The sequence below is a fragment of the Monodon monoceros genome, unplaced genomic scaffold (assembly GCF_005190385.1).
Source record: "Monodon monoceros isolate NGI ecotype Baffin Bay Population unplaced genomic scaffold, NGI_Narwhal_1 Super_Scaffold_21, whole genome shotgun sequence".
Taxonomy (NCBI): domain Eukaryota; kingdom Metazoa; phylum Chordata; class Mammalia; order Artiodactyla; family Monodontidae; genus Monodon; species Monodon monoceros.
Window position 1 is genome coordinate 16,346,893 of NW_021703778.1, and position 22,328 is coordinate 16,369,220.

Genomic DNA, 22,328 nt, shown 5'->3' on the forward strand with positions numbered 1-22,328 from the left:
GAATTCTTTATATATTTTAGATATTAACTCTTTATCTGATACATGGTTTCCAAAATTTTCTCCCATTCCAAAGATTGCCTTTTCACTGTATTAGTTGTTTCTTTTACTGTGCAGAAGGTTTTAACTTTGATGTAGTCCCATTTGTTGAGTTTTTCTTTTGTTGTTTGCGCTTTTGGTGTTATATATTAAAAAAAAAAAAAAATCATTCCCAACACCAGCGTCAAGGAGCTTCTTCCCTACATTTTCTTCTATAGTTTCATCATAATTTCTGCTCCATATATTTATCATACCAACTTTACCAGAACTAGGTAATTGTTAAAATGATAATGATTCACATTCTGGTTTTGTTTATAATTTTAATAAGAATATTTTTTGGTGCTTCACCATAAATCAAGGTGTTATCTGTTGGATTGAGACAGAAATATATTCTATATTAAGAGAGTAATGTCTAGGAGTATATCTATAGTTCTAATTTTTCACAGAGTTTTATCAAGAGTAGATATTGAAATCTATTAAATGAACTTCTGATATTTATTGAGTAATCATTTTTCTCTTCTCACTTGATGTAAGAATATCTTCCTAACCTCTAGACATTATAATCTTCTTGGAATTAGGCCGCAGTATGTGGTTTTCAGTAGTGTTTCTGTATTTAGTTTACTGAAAGTTTTCTTCATCTTGGTAGATCAAGATGCGAATGAACTCTCAGATGAGAATTTTATACTTGAAGATCTAGTACTAGCTAAAGGATACAAGGATAAAATTCAAACAAGTGGAGTTTATGAGTCTCAAAAATTGAGAGGTATGAATGATATTGATAAACATATTTTACAAGTCATCATAGAATACTTGACAATTTAAAAATATATTTTAAATGTGCATCAATTAATTTATGTTTTATAGTTGAATTTTTTCCTTAGGTTAGATATTTTAGAATACAATTTAACAAAAATTGGAATTCTGCAGAACTAATAAATGCTGTAATGATATTAGCACCCCCCATTCCTTCTTGTAGTCTTTAATATTCTAATTATTATACTGTATTTCTTAAATTTATTGAGCAAGAAACCTTGCCTTTCTCTTTTTATGGAGCAGTGTTTCATAGAGAACAAGTTTAGGACATGCTTTTCTAGGAATCTTATGGAGCTATTACAGTTAGTTCATTTTTAAAAGTATGACTTATATCCAGCATTCACATTTCAATTCTTATCAAGTACATTATCTGCTAAAAATATTTGTTATTATCCAGTAGACCTATTCTTTATATTGTTATATGGTTTCAAGAAGAGAAAAGGAACATTTGTTTTTTATCTACTGGATCTTACTCTTGATATCATTATATATTTTCTACTATAGTTCTTTGATATTAGTGTATTTTTTTGTTGTATATTTTAAATAAATTTATCTGTTTATTTTTTCTGTTTGCTTAAAAAATGGATTTGAGGAAAAATGGACATTATTAGAAAGATTGGAAAATTTTTATTTGGATTTTTGACTTAGTGTAACAGAAGATTCGGTTTATCTTTGTGCTTCTTAATTGGAAGATTGGGATTGACATATCTACACTATTGATACTATGTATAAAATAGATTACTAATGAGAACATACTGTGTAGCACAGGAAGCTCTACTTAATGCACTGTGGTGACCTAAATCGAAAGGAAATCCAAAAAAGAGGGGATATATGTATATGTATAACTGATTAATTTTGCTATACAGTAGAAACTAACACATTGTAAAGCCACTATACTCCAATAAAAATTAATTTAAAAAAAAGAATATTTTCAAGTGAAAGAGAACCAAATAAAACCTAGGTGTTTTAGGTTGTTTCTGTTACTTTTATTTTGAAATATAGAAAGGTATGATAAGAGTTAATGTAATGAACACTTGTGTGTCTGTTTCCCAGTTTAATGAATATAATATACGTTAAATATTGAAGTCCGACCCTCTCTATTCCTCTCAGATTATTGCCTCCTTCTGTTCTGAATTTGATGTTTATCATTACCATATATATTTCTTTATACTTTTGTTAGGTATGTTTTCATCTGTAAAGGATTTATGCTATTGTTTTGTTTGTGGTATGCTGTATGCTTTCTTAAGCAACTTGCTTTTTAGGTTCAAGATCACTGTTGATAATTCTAGTCCTTATTCATTTATTTTTATTGCTGTATATTGACCTGGTTTATGAATATATTATAATTAATTTGCCCATTCTCCTGTGGATGAATATTTGTGTTGTTTCCATTAGGAGATGCCTATCTTCTTATGAGAGGTAATGGTAGGGGTAGTGTTTAAAAGTACGGATGCTGGAAATAGACTGCCTGTCTTTGGTGCCTACCTCTGTCTCTCACTAACTGTGTAAGCTAGTTAATCTCTCCATGTTTCAGTTTCTTCATCTGAAAAATAGGGCTAGTAATAGTATGTACCTCACAAAATAATTGTGGGAATTATATGAAATACTTTAAAACAATGGATGCCTGAGAACCACCAGATGGTACTGAACCCTGTATATACTGTGTCTTTTCCTGTGTTTCCTGTCCATAATTTATTTGATGGTCAATAGGTCATTATTAGTATAATAAGGGTTACTATAGCAGAAGCACTGCAATACTATGACGCTCAATCTGATAACCAAGATAGCTACTAAGTGTCTAATGGGCAGGATATACAGCATGGATACGCTGGACAAAGGGATGATTCGTGTCCCAGGCAGGACAGAGCAGGACAGTGTGAGAGTTCATTACCCTACTCAGAACAGCACGCAATTTGAAACTTATTAATTGTTTATTTCTGGAATTTTCTGTTTAACATTTTTGGACCAGGGTTGACCACGGATAACTGAAACTGCAGATAAGTGGGGACTACTGTATTTTTGACCTTGTGAAAGAAATAGAAAATTCCATTTTTATGTGCTATAGCATAGGATTTAATTCTTTAAGATTTATGAAGAATTCTACCCATGAAAGTATTTGTTCTTGGCAGTTTTCAAAAGTGATTAATTTAACTGCACATTTTAATTTTTAATTGTTCTTTCCATTTTTTTCCTGGCATATCTTTTTTTTTTTCTTCTTTTGAAAGTACCAATTTAATCTAGATTTTAAATCTTATTTCTGTTCCTAGATGATAGAGATATATTGGTGGATAAATGATGATGTTTTCCAAAGAAATATAACCAGTTATTGGCTTTCAAATCCCACCCACGTGTTAGAATTAATCCTTTCCCAAGTTAGGTAATTCTCTTGTGTCAATAATTGATGATTTGTTTTATCCTACGAACATGCTTAAAACTTTTTAATTACTTGCAGATATTTTAAAATCTTGGAGTTCTTGTAACTAACTACCTTTCTAGGTTCTCTTGCGAATTTAGATGACCCAGGAACCTCAGACCTACATTTGTAACAATCAATGGGAGTAATAACTTTATATAAGATATGTACAGGCATACCTCAGAGATATTGTGGGTTCGGTCCAGACCTCTGCAGTAAAGTGAATATCACAATAAATTGAGTCACACAAATTTTTCGTTTTCCAGTACATATAGAAGTTATGTTTACACTATACTGTAGTCTATTAAGTGTACAGTAGCATTATGTCTAAAAAAATGTACATACCTTAATTTAAAAATACCTTATTGCTAAAAACTGCTAACGATCATCTGAGTCTTCAGCGAATTGTAATCTTTTTGCAATAGTAACATCAAAGATCACTGATCACAGATCACCATAACAAATATAATAAAAATGAAAACATTTGAAGTATTGCCAGAACTACCAAAATGTGACACAGAGACATGAAGTAAGCAAATGCTGTTAAAAAAAACAATGGCACTGAAATATAAAGCAGAAACTAACACACCATTGTAAAGCAATTATACTCCAATAAAAAAAAAAATGACGCTGATAGATTTGCTCCACGCCCAGTTGCCACACACCTTCAATTTGTGAAAAACGCAGTATCTGCAAAGTGCAGTAAAGGTGAAGCACAATGAAATGAGGTATGCCTGTACTCTCCATTTCATTTCTGCTATTCATGCCACTCCAAACATCATCAGGTTTATTTCACTCATATTACATTCTCAATCTCAGTAGACATTTGAGTTTACTAGCTAGAGTGTAGGTTTTAGAGTCTAAAGGAACCAAATTCATTTCAAACTTTGTGCTTAATAACTAAGTGACCTTCCAAAATATGCATAATCTCTCTAAGCTCTATTTTCCTCATCTGTTAAATGAGAATAAAAATACCTACTTCCTAGAATTCTTATGAGGATTAAATGAGATATTTGAAAAGTACAGATATAATAATATCTGGCAACTAGTAGCTAGTAAATTTTTAAAAATTTTTAGACATATTTGTATTTAATTGAATAAGCAGTATGTTAAATTGTTAATTAAACAAAATTAAATAATTATACGGTAAATCGCTCTTATTAACTTTATAATTTTACCCCAACAAAATGTTAGTTCTAAATCAACTAATCTGGCAATCTATTATTATTACAGTTAAAAATGAAGCAGCCTCAGAACATCCAGATACAGCAGAAAATCTTCCAGCAGTGAATCCATCAGTTAATGACCTAATATTTCAATTAGGTTTAAACAAAGTGGTAGGTAAGTAGAGATTTATAATGTTTGGGCACAGCAGAACAGTTACTAAGAGTTAAAGTATTTCAACTGTGTAGTACAGTTATTAAAAGAAAGCAAGAAATTCAAACATAGGACAACCTTTCTCAATTTAATACAGTTGGCCCTCTGTATCCATGGGTTTCACATCTACAGATTCACTTGACCACAGATCAAAAATATTCTGAAAAGAAATTTTCAGAAAGTTCCAAAAAGCAAAACTTGGATTTTCCATGCACTGGCAACTATCTACATAGCATTTATGGGTATTTATATAGCATTTACATTGTATTAGGTATTATAAGTAACCTAGAGATGATTTAAAGTATACAGGAGAATGTGCATAGGTTATAGGAAAACATTACACTGTTTTATACAAGAGACTTGAGCATCTTCAGGTTTTGGCATCCACAGGGGATCCTGAGACTAATCCCCTGCAGATACCGAGGGACAACTGTAATAATTTCATTATTTTATTAACCAATCGATATATCAATTAATATGTATCTTTTTTTTTTTTTTTTTTTTTTTTTTTTTTAGTGGTACACGGGCCTCTCACTGTTGTGGCCTCTCCCGTTGTGGAGCACAGGCTCCGGACACGCAGGCTCAGCGGCCATGGCTCACGGGCCTAGCCGCTCCGCCACATGTGGGATCTTCCTGGACCAGGGCACAAACCCGTGTCCCCTGCATTGGCAGGCGGACTCTCAACCACTGCGCCACCAGGGAAGTCCAATTAATATGTATTTTAAAAGAATTTATCATGTGCTCATTACTCCACCAAACAAACATTAATTAGGTAATGCTTAAGAGTTTATCTGCTCATAAAAAATATATATATAGGCTTTTCCCTACATTATGAATTTTCATGACATAGACTAGACGCTATATTATCAGTTCCTCAGAGAACACAATTTTCGTTACTTATTATCATCTTTTATGATAACAAGACAATGAAAAAATGGAATTATCACTAGATAGGCAATATGGCTGCTTTGTGATCTTCCTATCACAAAGTTGGCAAATTTCTAATAGTTAAAAAACCTGTGCTAGGGAATTCCCTGGTGGCCTAGTGATTAGGATTCAGGGCTTTCACTGCCATGGCCTGGGTTCAGTCCCTGTTTAGAGAACTGAAATCCCACAAGCCATGCAGCACAGCCAAAAAAAAACTATGTTAAAGCTGATGTGGCCAAAGGACTAAGTACTTAAGTACTTTGCAATAAGATAAATTTAAGTGTTCTGTAGCAGCTTTCAAACAACCACTTTAAAGCAGATGTCAGCAAAATGGCAGAGTAGGAGGCCCTAAGCTCTTGCTCCCTGACAGAAACATTAAAAAAAAAAAAAAAAAAAAGAGGGCTTCCCTGGTGGCGCGGTGGTTGAGAGTCCACCTGCCAATGCAGGGGACATGGGTTCGTGCCCCAGTCGGGGAAGATCCCACATGCCGCGGAGCGGCTGGGCCTGCGCGTGCGGAGCCTGTGCTCCGCAACAGGAGAGGCCACAACAGTGAGAGGCCCGTGTACTGCAAAAAAAAAAAAAAAAAAAAAAGAAAAGAAAAACAAAAAGCAGAAAGCCATCAGAACCAACTTTGTCAGAGTACTGGGAAACAGTGAAATGTTTACAGTAACCAAGAGAATGCACAATTAAGAAAAAGCCATCTTCAAACTGGTAAGAAAATTTTGTGGAAATGTGAAGCAGTGCCCAGCACAAAAAAAATCTACAAAGAATAGGAGCACTCCTAGCATCGAAGGGATTACCACTAGACCTGCTCTATAGAAAATGCTAAAGGAAATCCCTGAGGTTGACGTGAAAGGATGTTAGACAGTAGGTTGAAGTTGTATGAAGAAAGATCTACGGTATAGGTAAGTACATGGCAAATATAAAAGCCAGTATTATTGTAATTTTAGTTTGGAGCTCTACTTTTAATTTTATATAATAGTTTAAAGAAAAATAATTATAAGTCTATGTTATTGGGCACACAGTGTGTAAAGATACGATTCATAACATCAGTATCAAAAAGAGAGGGATTGAGCCGTATAGGAGTACAGCTTTTGGATGTTATTGAAGTTAATTGGCATCAATTTAAACTAGATTTTTTATAACTTTACGATGTTGTACATAATCCTCTTGGTAACCAAAAAGAAAATATCTGTAGAATATACACAAAGGAAATGAGAAAGGAAACAAAACTAGTCCCTTAAAAAAATCAATTGACAGACTTCGCTGGCCATCCAGTGGTTAAGAATCTGTGCTTCCAATGCAGGGGGCATGGGTTTGATCTCTGGTTGGGGAACTAAGATCCCACATGCTGCATGACACAGCCAAAAAAAATCAATTGAACACAAAAGAAGGCAGTATTAGAGGAAATGAAGAACAAAAAAAAAATAAGAAATACAGAAAACAAATAGCAAAATGGCATAAATAAGTCCCTTAAATATAAATGGATTAAACTTTCTAAACAAAAGGCAGAGATTGACAGAATGGATAAAAAAAAAATATCCAACTATATGCTATCCATAAGAGACTCACATTAGATCAACAAAATTGACAAAACTTTAACTAGACTGTTGAAGAAAAAAGAAAGAAGACTCACGCTATTAAATCAGAATAGAAATTGGGAACATTACTGCCAATTTTACAGGAATAAAAAGCATTATATTTATTGAATAAGGAAAAAAAAATCATTAAATCTCAATAAAACACTCTTCATAATATTTCCTTATTTGACATTTGTATCTTTAAAAAATACAAAAGAATTTTAGCAATTTTATAGTAAAATATTTCCTCCAATATTGGGAATGAGATAAACGTGTATTATCACTATTTCTACTCATTTTTGTATTGGCAACCATAGTTATTACAAAAAATTAATAAAACTTGTAAGCATTCAAAGAAAGAAATAAAACTCATAAATTGCAGACGATGTAACTGTGCAGGTATGTAATCTAAAAGAATCTGTAGTCTACAGATAAACTCTTAATCAACTGGATTTATTAAAATTACTGAATATAAAGTAAAAATGTATAAAACCCAGTTTTATTTCTATATACTAAGAACACAAAATTAGAAAATGAACATTTTTTAGGAATGATGAAATTTTGTATTAGCACCAAAACAAATAAAAAATCTAGGAATAATTATTTTTTAAAGATATGCAAGACTTCTGTCTTCCACTTTAACATGTAAAGAACTTGGAAGTCCTCACTTCTGCACTCCAAACCAATAAAAGCTGAAAAAACTGACAGTCAACAACTCTTCTTAGCCCCGTCAGAGAATTGAAGTCACAGGGCAAACTGCCACTCTCAATCTGTGGAGATAGATGAATACTGAAAATTACATACTCCTGAGAATAGAAACCAACACTGGAGCCAGCAATTAGGAGGAAAACTTAAGAATAATTGAATAATTGCCAGAAACTGAACATGAACTAGGTTGAGCAATAAAAAAGTTCTAGGACACAGCCTTGGATATGCCATACACTTTCATGAAATTTGCCTCCAGGAGCCCTACCAGGTACCTTAGCTGAGTATCAGAAATAAAATCTACTCATGCTTTCAGCAAAGGGAGGAGAAAAATAAACATTTGAAATACACCAATAGCATTCTTCTTAACAAAGGCCTGCCTTCAAGAAAAACTACTTTACTAGAACCTAACAGATGTGAGGTAAAGGAAATACCAAACTCCAGCCTCTTGGACTTTAAACATTGGGGAAGGGAGATATCCAAGTCCAGCCTTCTTTAGCCTTTCTGTCTAAAGAATCTTGAAGAATCAAGAATTTAAAAGAATCAAGAATCTCTTTTCTGGGGGAAACAAGCTGAGAAGCAATTGTGAAAGTCACAGACCAGAGGAGACTGCCAATAAAAGACCAAGATCTAATCATAGGATTATAGAATGCTTTTCTGCTCCCACATACCTTACCACCACTTCACCAAGGCCCATGGATAATGGGTTACAGATGGAAAAACTGCAATTCTCAGCTTCCATTAAAGAAGTATTTTCTAGGGAAAGCCAAAGACAATAGGGGAGACCAAAAAAGGAAACTAAAGGAAATTTTAGCCTGTGACACCAGCTGCAATAAAACAGAAAACACAGTCTAACTCGTCTCCAGTTGAACATAAAACATCATAATAAAACGTATATACTTCAGTTCTTTTACCTGATATATCATGTCTAGCTTTAAACAAAAAATTATAAGGCATGATAAAAGCAAAACACACAGGCTGAAGACACAAAGCAAGCATCAAGACCAGATGCAGATGTGGCAGAAATTTTGGAATTTTCAAACTGGGAATTTAAAATAACTATAATATAATAAGGGCCCTAGTGAAAAAGTAGACTACATGAAAGAACATATACATAATGTATGCAGAGATAAACCTCTAAGAAATAATCAAAATGAAATGTTATAAATCAAAAGCACTATAACAGAAATTAAGAATGCCTTTGATGGGCTCCATAGTAGACTGGACACAGCCAAAGAAAGAAATCAGTGAACTTGAAGATATGGCAATAGAAACTTCCCAAACTGAAAGGCAAAGGGAAAAATAACGAAAAAAGTGGAACAGAGTATTTTAAAAACTGTCAAAAATCAAAGGTATAACATACTCGTAATGGGAATACCAGATGTATTGCAGAATAAGGAGACATGGAGGGAAAAATAAATATTTGAAGTAATATAGGCTGAGAATTTTCAAAAATTAATAACAGAAACCAAACCACAGGTAGAGAAAGCTCAGAGAACGTGAAGCAGGATACATACCCAAAAGTCTATACCTAGACATATTTAAATTGCAGAAAATCAAAGACAAAGAGAAAATTTGGAAAGAAGCCAGAGGGAGAAAAACCCACCTTAACTGTGGAGGAACAGGTAAAATATTACGTAGGACTTCTCTTCATAAGCCATGCAAGCAAGAAGAGAATGGAGTGAAATATTTAATGTGTTCAAAGCAAACAAACAAACAAAAAACCTCACCAACCTAAAATTTTTATACAGCAAAATTATACTTAAAAAGAAGAAAAAATAAAGACTATCTGGGTCAAGTAAAAAGTGATTAAATTTCTTGCCAGTAGAACTGACTTGCAAGAAATTGTAAAAGAAACTTTTTTTTCAAGGAAAAGAAAAAATGTATCAGTCAGAAACTCAGATCTACATAAGGAAGAGAATTAGAGATGTAAGAAGTGAGGGTAAAATAAAATTTTTCATTTTTTTCTTCTTAATTGATCTAACAGATAAAATTTTGCTCAAAATCATAATAGCAGCAATATATTGGGGAAATTATTGCTTATGAATAATTTCTATTACAAGGTTCCTGACTACCCATGAAGTGCTATAGTGTTACTTGAAAACAGACTTGGATTAGTTGTAGAAGTACACTTCAAACTCTAGGAAAACCACTTAAAAATATAAAAAAAGAAGTATAATTGATAAGAAGAGGGAAAATGTAATTTTTTTTTTTTTTTTTTGCGGTACGCGGGCCTGCATAGAAAGCAGTAACAAATATGGTAGATATTAATCCAGCTATAACAATAATCACTTTAAGTGTTAATGGTCTAAATACACCAATTAAAAGACAGAAATGTCAGAGTGCATTGAAAAAAAGATCCAACTATATGTTGTTTATGAGAAACCCACATTAAATACAATGACACACGTAGATTTAAAATAAAGGGATGGAGATAAGGGAACATCAGCAAGATGGCAGAATAGGAGGCTTATTACTTTCCCTCCTCCCAGAGATTGCACTGAATACAAGCCTACATACAGATGAATTCCCTCTGGAAGAAATCTAGTAACTAGTTGAGGGACTCCTGTACATCAGTCAACTGAGAAAATACCCACATTGAAACAATTAGGAAAAGCTGATACATAGCTCATGCTATAAATCCCACCTCTGGCACAGACACTTACAACTCAGAGGGAACAACTGGAGGGAGCAAAGGGTCTGGATCACACATCTAGAACCCTAGCTTGTAGTGCTGCCACCCAAGTGCCTGGCTCCCTAATTACCTAGCTTGGAGAGCCAGTGTGGCTCAGAATTCACAAGTTCTTCAGAAGCAAATTTTAAAAGGGGGCTATTTTGAAATGGGTGCATGAGCACTTCACACAGCTGTCCCCCTGGGCTCAGTACAGAAGGAATAGGCAAAAATGCAAGGCTTTCAGTTTCTTCCTGGAAGAGATTTGGCTGCATTCTTTCCCAGCTGCTGCCTGAAGATCAAGCTTCTAATCAGCTTCTCATCCAGGAGCTGATTAGGATCCTCCTGGGAGCCTGAAAGAGCTTGTGGGCATTTCCCCTACACTCTCCCTGCAGGTTACTCTAACAGTAAAACTAAGTCTCCAGCTTCTCCTTAAAAGGAACTTGTTCACACATACAGTGCCCCAATTTTTACAGCTGCCACCCAAGGTGTGGGTCCCCAAATCACCTAGCTCTAAGAACCAACAGTGTTTGGCTTTTGTGAGTTTCCCACAACCACATTAAACTAATTAGTAGTCCTCTGGAGGCTGGAAAGGGTACATGGGGACTCCCTGTGCCTTCCCATAGCTCATCTCAGGGTTAAAACCTAGTCTCTAGCTTCTCCCTGAAAGGAGGTGTCTAACATCCCAACTTATATGTCTTCCACCCAAGGGACTGACACCTAAGTCACCTAGCTCTGGGAGCTGATGGGGCTTGGCATTTGTGAGTCCCCCAGGCCCAGAGAGATCAAAGATGAAGTTATATATAGGTACAAAAGCACTCTCAGTGCCTAGTCTCTCTAGATCAGCACAGAATGAGTAGGCAAAACCCCTCAGCTCCCAGTTTCTCCCTGATAGGAGCAACTATATTTCCAATATTCTAACTTTCCCAGCCTCAGCCTGATGGTTGGGCTTCCAGTTAGCCTGTATTGATAAGGTAAAGGCAAAGGCAGTTAGTAGTCATCCAAAAGCATGAATGGGTATGGGGGAATTTCCATGTCTTTGGGGCACTGACTAGGCTTGGCACACACTAATCTCCTGGGAACCACTAAGAACAAAGACAGCAGGTTGGGCAAACAAAGGTTTTATGGGCAACCAGAAGATCAAGTCAGTCTGATTGGCAAGGTTCACCTACTACACAAGGCCAGTCTGTCGTGACTGGGAGAGGTAGATGTTTTATGTAATTCACACAAATCAACACCGAGAATCAAGGAAACTGAAGAAACGGGAATATGTTCCAAATAAAGGACAAATCTCCAGAAACTGACCCTAAGGAAACAGAGATAAGTGATTTACCTGACAGAGAATTCAAAATAAAGATCATAAATATTCTCACTGATGTTGGGAGAGCAATGTATGAACAAAGTGAGAGTTTCAACAAAAAGCTAGAAGACATAAAGGAATATCAAACAGAAATCATGACGCTGAAGAATAAATGACCTGAAAAAAAGTCAATAGAGGGGTTCAGTAATGGACTAGATCAAGCAGAAGAAAGGATGAGTGAACTCAAAGATAAGTCAGTGGAAATCATTCTATCAGATCAGTAAAAAGAAAAAATATGAAAAAGAGTGAAGATAGCATAAAGGACTTATGGGATACCATAAAGTAAAATAATATATGCATTATGGGAGTCACAGAAGGAGAAGAGATAGAGAGAAAGGGTCAGAAGGCTTACTCAAAGTAATACTGGCTAACAATTACCAAACCTGTGGAAAGAAACAGACATTTAGATCCAGGGGGCCCAAACAATACTGAGGATGACTACAAAGAGACCCATATTGAGATACATTGTAATTGATAAATGGAATATTGCCTGTCATACCAGTAAGCATAGGATGTCACAGTTGTCAGTGATTGCAGCCTTCCAACATGAGCTGGTGAACCCTGAGGAAACTCAGGAAGGAAAGAATACCTGCCATCTAGCAGCCATCAGACTGTAGCTGCTCCCTACAGTGAGCCCTGCAGAAACTCAAGATGTGAAAACACAGGACACTGGCCCCAGATAGCTGAGGTGCGTATCAAAGGAATGATTTCAGTGAGCCCAGATTCTTGCCTCTTCCCATACATAGAAAAGTGCTAAATTCCTTAACTTGGGTCATCTGGTTTTCTTTAATTAACAATAATCTTGAAGTTCAGACTACCTGCCCTTTGTTACAAAACTTCTATATAACCTAGCTCCCCACCTCACCTCCTCGGAGCAGTTCTCACAGGGTTACTTGAAATGCTGCCTCCCAGGCAGCCACTATGGAAAGCAGTATGAAGTTTCCTCAAAAAAGTTAAAAATAGAACTACCATATGGTCCAGCAGTCACACATGTGGGTATATATATGAAGGAAATCAAATCACTCTCTTGAAGGGACATTTGTACACCCATGTTTATGATATATATACACATATATGTATGTATGTATATGTGTTATACACACACACACACATAATCTAGCCATAAAAAAGAAGGAAATACTGCCCTTTGCAACAATATGGATGAAATTGGAGGGCATTTTGCTAACTGAAGTAAACCAGACAGAGAAAAACAAATGCTGTATGGTATCACTTATATGTGAATCTAAAATAAGAGTCAAACTCATCGAAACAGAGAGGAGAATGGTCGTCACCAGGTCCTGGGGTGGTAGGTTAAATGGAGAATGGTTGGTCAAAGGGTTCAAACTTTTAGTTATAAGATAAATAACTTCTGAAGATTTAACGTACAGCATGATGACTATATCCAGTAATACTGTGTTGTATACTTGATACTTCCTGAGAGTAGATCTTAAGCATTCTCACCAAAAAAAAAAAAAAAAAAAGATAGTAACTATGTAAGGTCATGGATGTGCTAATTAACTGGATTGTGGGAATCATTTCACAATACATACGTATATCAAATCATCATGTTGTATACTTTAAATATATTACAGTTTTTTGTCAATTATACCTTATTAAAGCTGTAAAAAAATAAATACATGCACAAAGAGGCACGCACACACACAGAAGGTAAAGGCTTAGAGAAAGATATACGTGAGTAGCTATATTATTACCAAAGTAGACTTCAGAGCAAGGAAAATTACTAGGAATAAATACATGCATTAGGTAATGATAAAGGAATCAATTCTTCAAGAAGACGTAACATTCTTTAATGTGTTTATACCTAACAGTAGTGTCTCAAAATACATGAGGCAAAAACTGATAGAACTACAAGGAGAAATAGACACATCCATTATTATACTTGGAGACTTTAACACCCCTCTATCAAAAATGGACAGATCCAGCAAGCAAAAAATATCAGTAACAGCAGTTGAGTTCAACAACACCATCAATCAACTGGATCTAACTGATGTCTATTAGAATACCTCCTCCAACAACAGAAGGATACATATTGCTCTCAAATTCACATACTCTGCTCACAAAGATAGACCTCATTACAAAACAAATTATACCTTGAAGATTTTAAGAAATAGAAATCACAAAAATTATGCTCTCAGCCCACAATGGAATTAAACTAGAAATCAATCATAGAAAGATAGCTGGCAAATCCCATAATACTTGAAGATGAAACAATACACTTCTATAGCACATGTTCAAAGAAGTATCAAAAGAAATAAAAAATACTTTGAAGTAAGTGAAAATGAAAATACAACTAATAAAAATTTATGTGACACAGTGAAAGAAGTGCTTAAAAGGAAATTATAACATTTGATGCATATATTGGACAATGAGAAAGATCAAAAATCAATTATCTAAGCTCCACCTTAGTAAACTAGAAAAGGAATGGCAGAAAATTTTTGATAAGATGGACTTGTTTAAAATTAATACTTATACTCTGTGAAAGACACTTTTAAGAGAACGAAAAGACATGACACATATTTGGAGAAAATATTTACAAAACACATATCTTAAGAAGGACTTGCATTTGAAATGTATTTTAAAAGATTGAATTCAACACTTAAAAAAGAACCCAATTTAAAAACTCTCAAAATTTCTGAACAGACACCTCATCAAGGATGATGTGAAGATGGCTAAGTGTGTGAACTCATATGTCATTGGATAATTGCAAATTAAAACAATGAGATACCTAATGAAACACACCTAGGAGAATGGCTAATCCAAAACACTGACAACACCAAATGCTGTCAAGAAAGTGGAGTACAGGAACTTTTGTTCATTCTTGTTGGGAATGCAAAATTCTATACCCACTTTGGAAGACAGTTTGCATTATTTTAAAGCTCAACGTACTCTAACCATACAATCCAACTGTTGTGCTCTTAGTATTTACCCAAATGAGTTAAGGTCTTACGTTCATGCAGTAACCTGCATTAATGTTTACAGCAGCTTTATAACTGCCCCAAACTGGAAGCAAACAAGATGTTTTTCAGTAAGTGAATGCATAAACAATCTGTGGTACATCCATATAATGGTACGTTATTCAACAATAAAAATAAATGGACTATCAAGCCAGGAGAAGACATGGCAGAAACTTAAATGCATATTGTTAAGTGAAAGAAGCCAGTCTGAAAAAGCTGTGTAATTTCAACTGTATACCGCTCTGGAAAAGGTAAATCTATAGGCAGTAAAAAGATCAGGAGTTCCCAGGGGTTCAGGGTGAAGGGAGATAAATGGTTGGAGCTCAGGGAATTCTTAATGTGCCAAAGCTATTTCGTAAGATACTGTAGTAGTAAACACTTGGCATTATGCATTTATTAAAATGCATAATGTACATTTATGCACATTATGCATAATGTACTGTACAAAATAAGAGTTATCTCTCATGTAAATCATGGGTGTTAATTATTAGTGATGTATCAGTATTGGATTATCAATTGTAACAAACGTATGATCTAATACAAGATGGTAATAATAGGGAAACTATACCAGTGGAAGCGAGTGCAGAACTCTCTGTAGTTTCTGCACAATTTCTCGGAACTCCTAAATTGCTCTAAAAAAACGAAGTCTATTAAAATGTTTAAAAAGATGTTCAAAGTCTCAACACAGCAAACTGAAAAACATTATTTAGAGAATTTTAAAGAACTAAATAAATGGAACTATATTCCAGGTTTATAGATTAGAAGACTCAATATTTTAAAGAACAAATTTCTTGAAAATTAATCTATGTATTTAATGCAGTCAGTATCAAAATTTTAGCAATAATTTTTCTAAAAATTGACAAGGTAATTCTAAAATTTATATAGAAATGCATAGGGCCAAAGTAGGAAATATAATCTTGACAAAGAAGACTAAAATTGAAGGATATAAAGTACCTGGTATCAGGTATTATTATAAAAATACAATAATACAAGCAGTTTGCTACTGGTACAATGATAGATAAATAGACTTAAATGTATTGAAGACAAAGAAGAAAATATGTAACAACAGTAAAAAAAATATTCTTTTGAAAATAATTCTATTCATATGCATATTATAAAATAATAGGCCTCCTAGAAAATGCTATAGGAAAATATGTTCCTGTCTTTGGACTAGATATTTTTTAAACAGGATACAATTGACACTAACTATAAATGTAAATGTTTTAAAACTGGATTTAATCTTCAGAATTGTATCCATTAAAATACACCATTAAGATATTTAAAAAGCAAATGACACTCACCATTGCAACAAAAAGAGTAAAATACTTAGGAATAAACCTACCTAAGGAGGTAAAAGACCTGTACTCAGAAAACTATAAGACACTGATGAAAGAAATCAAAGATGACACAAACACATGGAGAGATATACTATGTTTGTGGATTGGAAGAATCAATATTGTGAAAATGACTATACTACCCAAAGCAATCTACAGATTCAGTGCAATCCCTATCAGATTACCAATGGCAGTTTTTAAAGAACTGGAACAGAAAATCTTAAAATTTGTATGGAGACACAAAAAACCCTGAATAGCAATCTTGAGGGGAAAAAAATGGAGCTGGAGGAATCAGACTCCCTGACTTCAGACTATACTACAGAGCTACAGTAATCAAGACAATATGGTACTGGCACAAAAACGGAAATACAGATCAATGGAACAGGATAGAAAGCCCCAGGGATAAACCCATGCACCTATGGTCAACTAATCTATGACAAAGGAGGCAAAGATATACAATGGAGAAAAGACAGTCTCTTCAGTAAGTGGTGCTGGGAAGGTAGCTCCATATAAAAGAATGAAATTAGAACACTCCTAGCACCATACACAAAAATAAACTCAAAATGGATTAAAGACCTAAATGTAAGACCGGACACTATAAAACTCTTAGAGGAAAACATAGGGAAAACACTCTTTGACATACATCACAGCAAGATCTTTTTTGACCCACCTTCTAGAGTAATGGAAATGAAAACAAAAATAAGCAAATGGGACCTAATGAAACTTAAAAGCTTTTGCACAGCAAACTATAAGCAAGATGAAAAGACAGCCCTCAGAATGGGAGAAGATATTTGCAAATGAATCAATGGACAAAGGATTAATCTCCAAAATATATAAACAGCTCATGCAGCTCAATATTAAAAAATCAAACAACCCAATCAAACAATAGGCAGAAGACCTAAATAGACATCTCTCCAAAGAAGACACAGATGGCCAAGAGGCACATAAGAAGCTTCTCAACATCACTAATTATTAGAGAAATGCAAATCAAAACTACAATGAGGTATCACCTCACACCGATTAGACTGGGCATCATCAGAAAATCTACAAAGAACTGCTGGAGAGGGTGTGCACTGTTGGTGGGAACGTAAATTGATACAGCCACTATAGAGAACAGTATGAATGTTTCTTAAAAAACAAAAAGTAGAATTGCCATATGACCCAGCAATCCCACTACTGGGCATTTACCCAGAGAAAACTGTAATTCAAAAACACACATGCACCCCAGTGTTCATTGCAGCACTATTTACAATAGCCAGGTCACACAGAAGCAACCTAAATGCCCATTGACAGATGAATGGATAAAGAAGTTGTGGTACATAAATACAGTGGAATATCACTCAGCCATAAAAAGGAATGAAATTGGGTCATTTGTAGAGATGTGGATGGATCTAGAGACTGTCATACAGAGTGAAGTAAGTCAGAAAGAGGAAAACAAATATCATGTATTAATGCATATATGTGGAATCTAGAAAAATGGTGCAGATGAACCTGTTTGCGAGGCAGAAATAGATACAGATGTAGAGAACAAACATATGGACACCAAAGGGGGAAAGCAGGGGGCTGGAGGGATGAATTGGGAGATTGGGATTGACTAATATGTATAAAATAGGTAACTAATAAAAAAAAAGAAGAATTGGCTGTTCATCCACAATTCCACAAAGTAGAAACTCAGCAGGTCGTCTATGAAAGAGCTGCAGTAAAGGTTAATTAGCACAAAGGGAATTATTCTTGGTTGCTGTGGAGTTAAACTTTAGCCTTAAATTCCTGGTTTGTTAAAATAGTTTCAGTACTTAATTTTCAGGGCCATGATTGATCAGTATGTTCCCTTATAAACTGAGTTTTAGCTAGCCAGTCCCAATGCTGTAAAGAAAACATTAAAAATAAATCATTTCAACCGTTAAGAGAAAAAAAAAGCAAATGACAGAGTAGGTTTGCAGCACAAATATCCAACAGAAAGCTTTCAACCAGATATTTAAAGAATTTCTAGCATAGAAATAAATTGAAAACCCAATAGAAAAATGGTCAAAATCTTAAACATGTACTTCACCAAAGAAGATATCTAAATAACTAATAAACATTTGAAAATTATAGTCCTATTAGTAATCTAGAAAATTGGAGTTAAAATCATGAAGATACTATGACATACCATCATTGAGCCTAAATCAGAAAGAATGACAGAATCAAGTCATGATAATGTTGTAGAGCAACTATTACAGAACTTTCAGAAACTGCTGGTAGTAGTATAAACTGATACATGCACACACTGGAAAACTGTTATTTCTGCTCCTTATTGGGAACTCCAATAAGATTTATGGCTGACTTTTCATCAGAAACTATGGAGACCAAAAGGCAATAGGATGGCCTATTCAAAATGCAAAAGAAAAATAACTGTCAACCCAAAATTTTATATCCAGCGAAATTATCTCTCAAAAATAAAGGTGAAGTAAAGAGATTTTAAAACAAATAAAAGATTGAGAAAATTCATTGCTAGCAGATTCACTTTATGACAAGTACAAAGGAAAGTTCTTCAGGCTGAAAGCAAGTGACCTCAGACAGTAATTTGAATCCCCTGAAAAAGAGACTGGGTAAAAGTAATTCTGTAATTATAAAAGGTAGTATAAATACATATATGTAAAGAAATAAAGCAGTAATTAAACAATAATTAAACATAAATAATGTTAAGTTTTAAAAATGACTTTATATTTATAGCTTATAGGTTATTATATTTATAATACGTATAACAGCAGTGCAAAAATGTGGAGGAGGGAATAATGGTATATGAGGGTAGCATTTCTATACCTCACTGGAATTACTGGAATTTACTTAGTATAATTCTGATGTAGATTCTTTTTTCATTGTGAAAAAAATGACCTATAACATTGTGTATTTAACATTTACAAGGTGTTGATTTGATACATTTGTATATTGCAACATGATGACCACCCTAGTGTTAGCTAATGCCTCCATCGTGTCAGATAATTATCATTTCTTTTTTGTGGTAAGAACATTGCCTAGTCTCTTTTAAAATTGACTGTGGTGATGGTCATACAACTCTGTGAATATATCTTTAAAAACATTGAAATGAACACTTTAAATGGGCAAATTGTATAATATGTTATATATGTTTTAAAGCTAGCTCAATGAATGCCAAGAAGAATAGGATAAAAAAGGATTTCAGAAGTGGGGAGGGTATGATAAGGGAGAAAACTGTGACTTTTACTAGATTATACATTTCTCCAGCACATACTTTTTAATTGCTAGTACTTAACCTAACCTTCCTTCAGATGCTGTTTTCATTGCCCCTTCCTTATTTAAGTATTCTTTGCTTCCTTAATTCAAATGAGCAAGTCCTTCTTACATATACCAGTTGCAGAAAGAACTAGAGAAGCTAAAATATAACTGCTAATATTCCCCAGTTTTGTTTTGCTATAGATCTTATTACTTTCACAAAATGTTGCTACTTAATTATTGAAAACTTGTTCTGCCTAATCTGACACACCTGTTTCATTTTGGTAATGGTGCTGCAGCAGGTAACCACCTCTACACAGACTGCACAACCTTTAATACTTACTGACTCATCCATTTCTCTGAAAAAAGACTTCCATCTGGGTATCTTAGTCATGACAGGTTTCTAACTTCAGGTACATGTTCTGCTAGAAACAAATTCACCACAAAATTTTAGACCCAATAGTTGATCATTTCTAATTATTCCTTTTCAGTATAAACTCTCCTTTAATAATGTTCATGTATTTTTCTTGTAATTGGACCTAATTGCAGTTACTAAATCAAGCAAAAATTTTAAATGACATAGGAACTCAAATGGTAAGAGACCCAATCTCAATCCAGGTACTTCTACAAATTTAACCATTTCTTCCTCCCAAGCAACAAGGTCTACATGCTAAAAGGACCTGGGAGAGCATGTTTTTTCAGTCTATAAAACATTCTGTTATTCTTTTCCATCACTGATGCCTACTTTGTTTGTGCTTAAGTAACATAAAAAGGGCATTAAAATATCCCTGGATGAGTCCAAGTATTTCTGCACTGTGGTAAATTTCCATGGAGACCCTAGTTTGCAACATAATCTGAGGAAAAAACTGTTATATTCCACATTACTGGGTATATACCCCTACAGTATGATTATGAGTTTAATGTACACTTAAGAGTTATATTATTATCATAACTCTCCCAGATATTTTAATTTAGCATAAGAGATAGCATTGTATGGAAAAAGCACTGGTTAAAGAATTATAAGTTGGAAGGTTTGTCATCAAGTTTGTCATTATCTGGATACACAATCTTGGTCAAGTCATTAACATCTCTAAGCCTCACTATATGGAGGCTTAATGATTGCTAACGGCCATTCCAATTCTAAGGTTTAATGATTCTTCAACCCATATAATCCATTATAATGCATATTTATTAATAACAAGGCTAATTATGATAGTACCACACATGGGGCTTTCTTGGTGGCACAGTGGTTGAGAATCCACCTGCCAGTGCAGGGGACACGGGTTTGAGCCCTGGTTCAGGAAGATCCCACATGCCACAGAGCAACTAAGCCCATGAGCCACAACTGCTGAGCCCATGTGCCACGACTACTGAAGCCCGCACACCTAGAGCCCGTGCTCCGCAACAAGAGAAGCCACCACAATGAGAAGGCTGTGCACTGCAATGAAGAGTAGCCCCCACTTGCCACAACTAGAGAAAGTCCATGTGCAGCAACGAAGACCCAACACAGCCAAAAAAAAAAAAAAAAAAAAATATATATATATATATATATATAAAAGATAGTACCACACATGAACACACAGACACACACTCGTGTTAGGGTTACTTTACAAAGTGTTTTGATATCTGTTTATTTCTATAGAAATTGATCTAGAACACTTGAAAGATACTGTTGGAAGACGTATATTAATGGCAGAAATGAAGATACAACCAAAGAGTGTCCCTGGTAAGTCTAATCCTTCCAAGTCTAATCTTTATGGTTTATTTACCTTCTTTGGAGTTTATGTATGAATTTTTTAATGATAAGAGCACTTGTATATTATTATTATATAGGTAAAGTCTTCGTGACTACCCTCATAATTAATTGTACTGTGGTATTTACTAGAACTTTAAAAATTAGCTAGACATTATGATTTTTAGAAATGAGCCATTTAAAAATTAAACCATAAAATTAAATGCTATAGTGGCCTTAGAATATACTTGATGCAAGTATGTTCAGTTCTGTTCTAATCTTTTTCTATTACTGGCTTAGATAGAAGGAAAAGGAGAAAGGTTTCTGGATCAATGTGATAACAACAAGGGGAATTTAACAGATAGTTAATTCATTGGTTACCATTTCTCTCTATTTGATGGAAATATCAGGTATATTATCCTAACTCATCTGTGGTAGAGTCATTAGTTGTGTTACGTAGTTCAGAGATTGTACTATAGCCTTTACTCTTGTAACAGTGATAGGCACACTGCCCTTGACTTCTGCTGTGACACCAAAAGAGGCAGACAATTTAACAGAGATGTAACAGAAAGAGACAAAGACAACACTCCTAAAACCACTATTATCCAAGGCTTTTTCCCTTTGGGAGCAACAGTTATGCTTTCAAACTGCTAAGAGAAATGACTTCAGTAAAATATTTTAGCCAAATAACTAAATATATAAACAAGAAAACAATAATAATATGCCCTGTAAGAGGAAGAAGTCTGGCAGAGATGCTATATTATATATCTAAAATATTCAGTTTTCAGCATAAAATTATGGGTCATGTAAAGAAACAGTAAACTGTGACATATAACAAGGAAAAAGACATGCAACAAAAAACTGCCTGTGAGAATCCTAGATATTGGACAAAACTAAAACTAAACTAAACTAAAAAGCAGTTATTATAAATATGTTCAAAGAACTAAATGTAAACATTATTTAGAAGGAAAGGAAGGTCTGATAGTGTTTCATCAAATAGGGAATATATACAAAGAGAAATACATTATTTTGAAAAGGAACACATGTAAATACAGGATTGAAAGTACAATGACTGAATTTTTTAAAATCCAATAGGGGGTGTTCAGTATTTTAACACTGTCAGAAGAAAGAATCAGCAAATTTAAAGTATGGAAATATAGCATGGACAGCAGAG

The 22,328-nt window shown here is 34.3% G+C and overlaps 1 protein-coding gene across 24 annotated transcripts in view; it reads left to right on the plus strand.

Annotated features, from left to right (window-relative positions):
• CCDC7 (coiled-coil domain containing 7) overlaps positions 1 to 22,328 on the plus strand; it is a 287,188-nt gene that overhangs the window by 205,091 nt on the left and 59,769 nt on the right. For 23 of the 24 annotated variants that reach the window (XM_029236341.1, XM_029236344.1, XM_029236348.1 and 20 more), the window contains 3 exons: positions 683 to 799; positions 4,496 to 4,603; positions 21,065 to 21,148. In XM_029236341.1, the coding sequence (XP_029092174.1) occupies positions 683 to 799; positions 4,496 to 4,603; positions 21,065 to 21,148 (309 nt within the window). The remainder of the gene's footprint in view (positions 1 to 682; positions 800 to 4,495; positions 4,604 to 21,064; positions 21,149 to 22,328) is intronic. The other variant, XM_029236327.1, reaches the window with a different exon arrangement.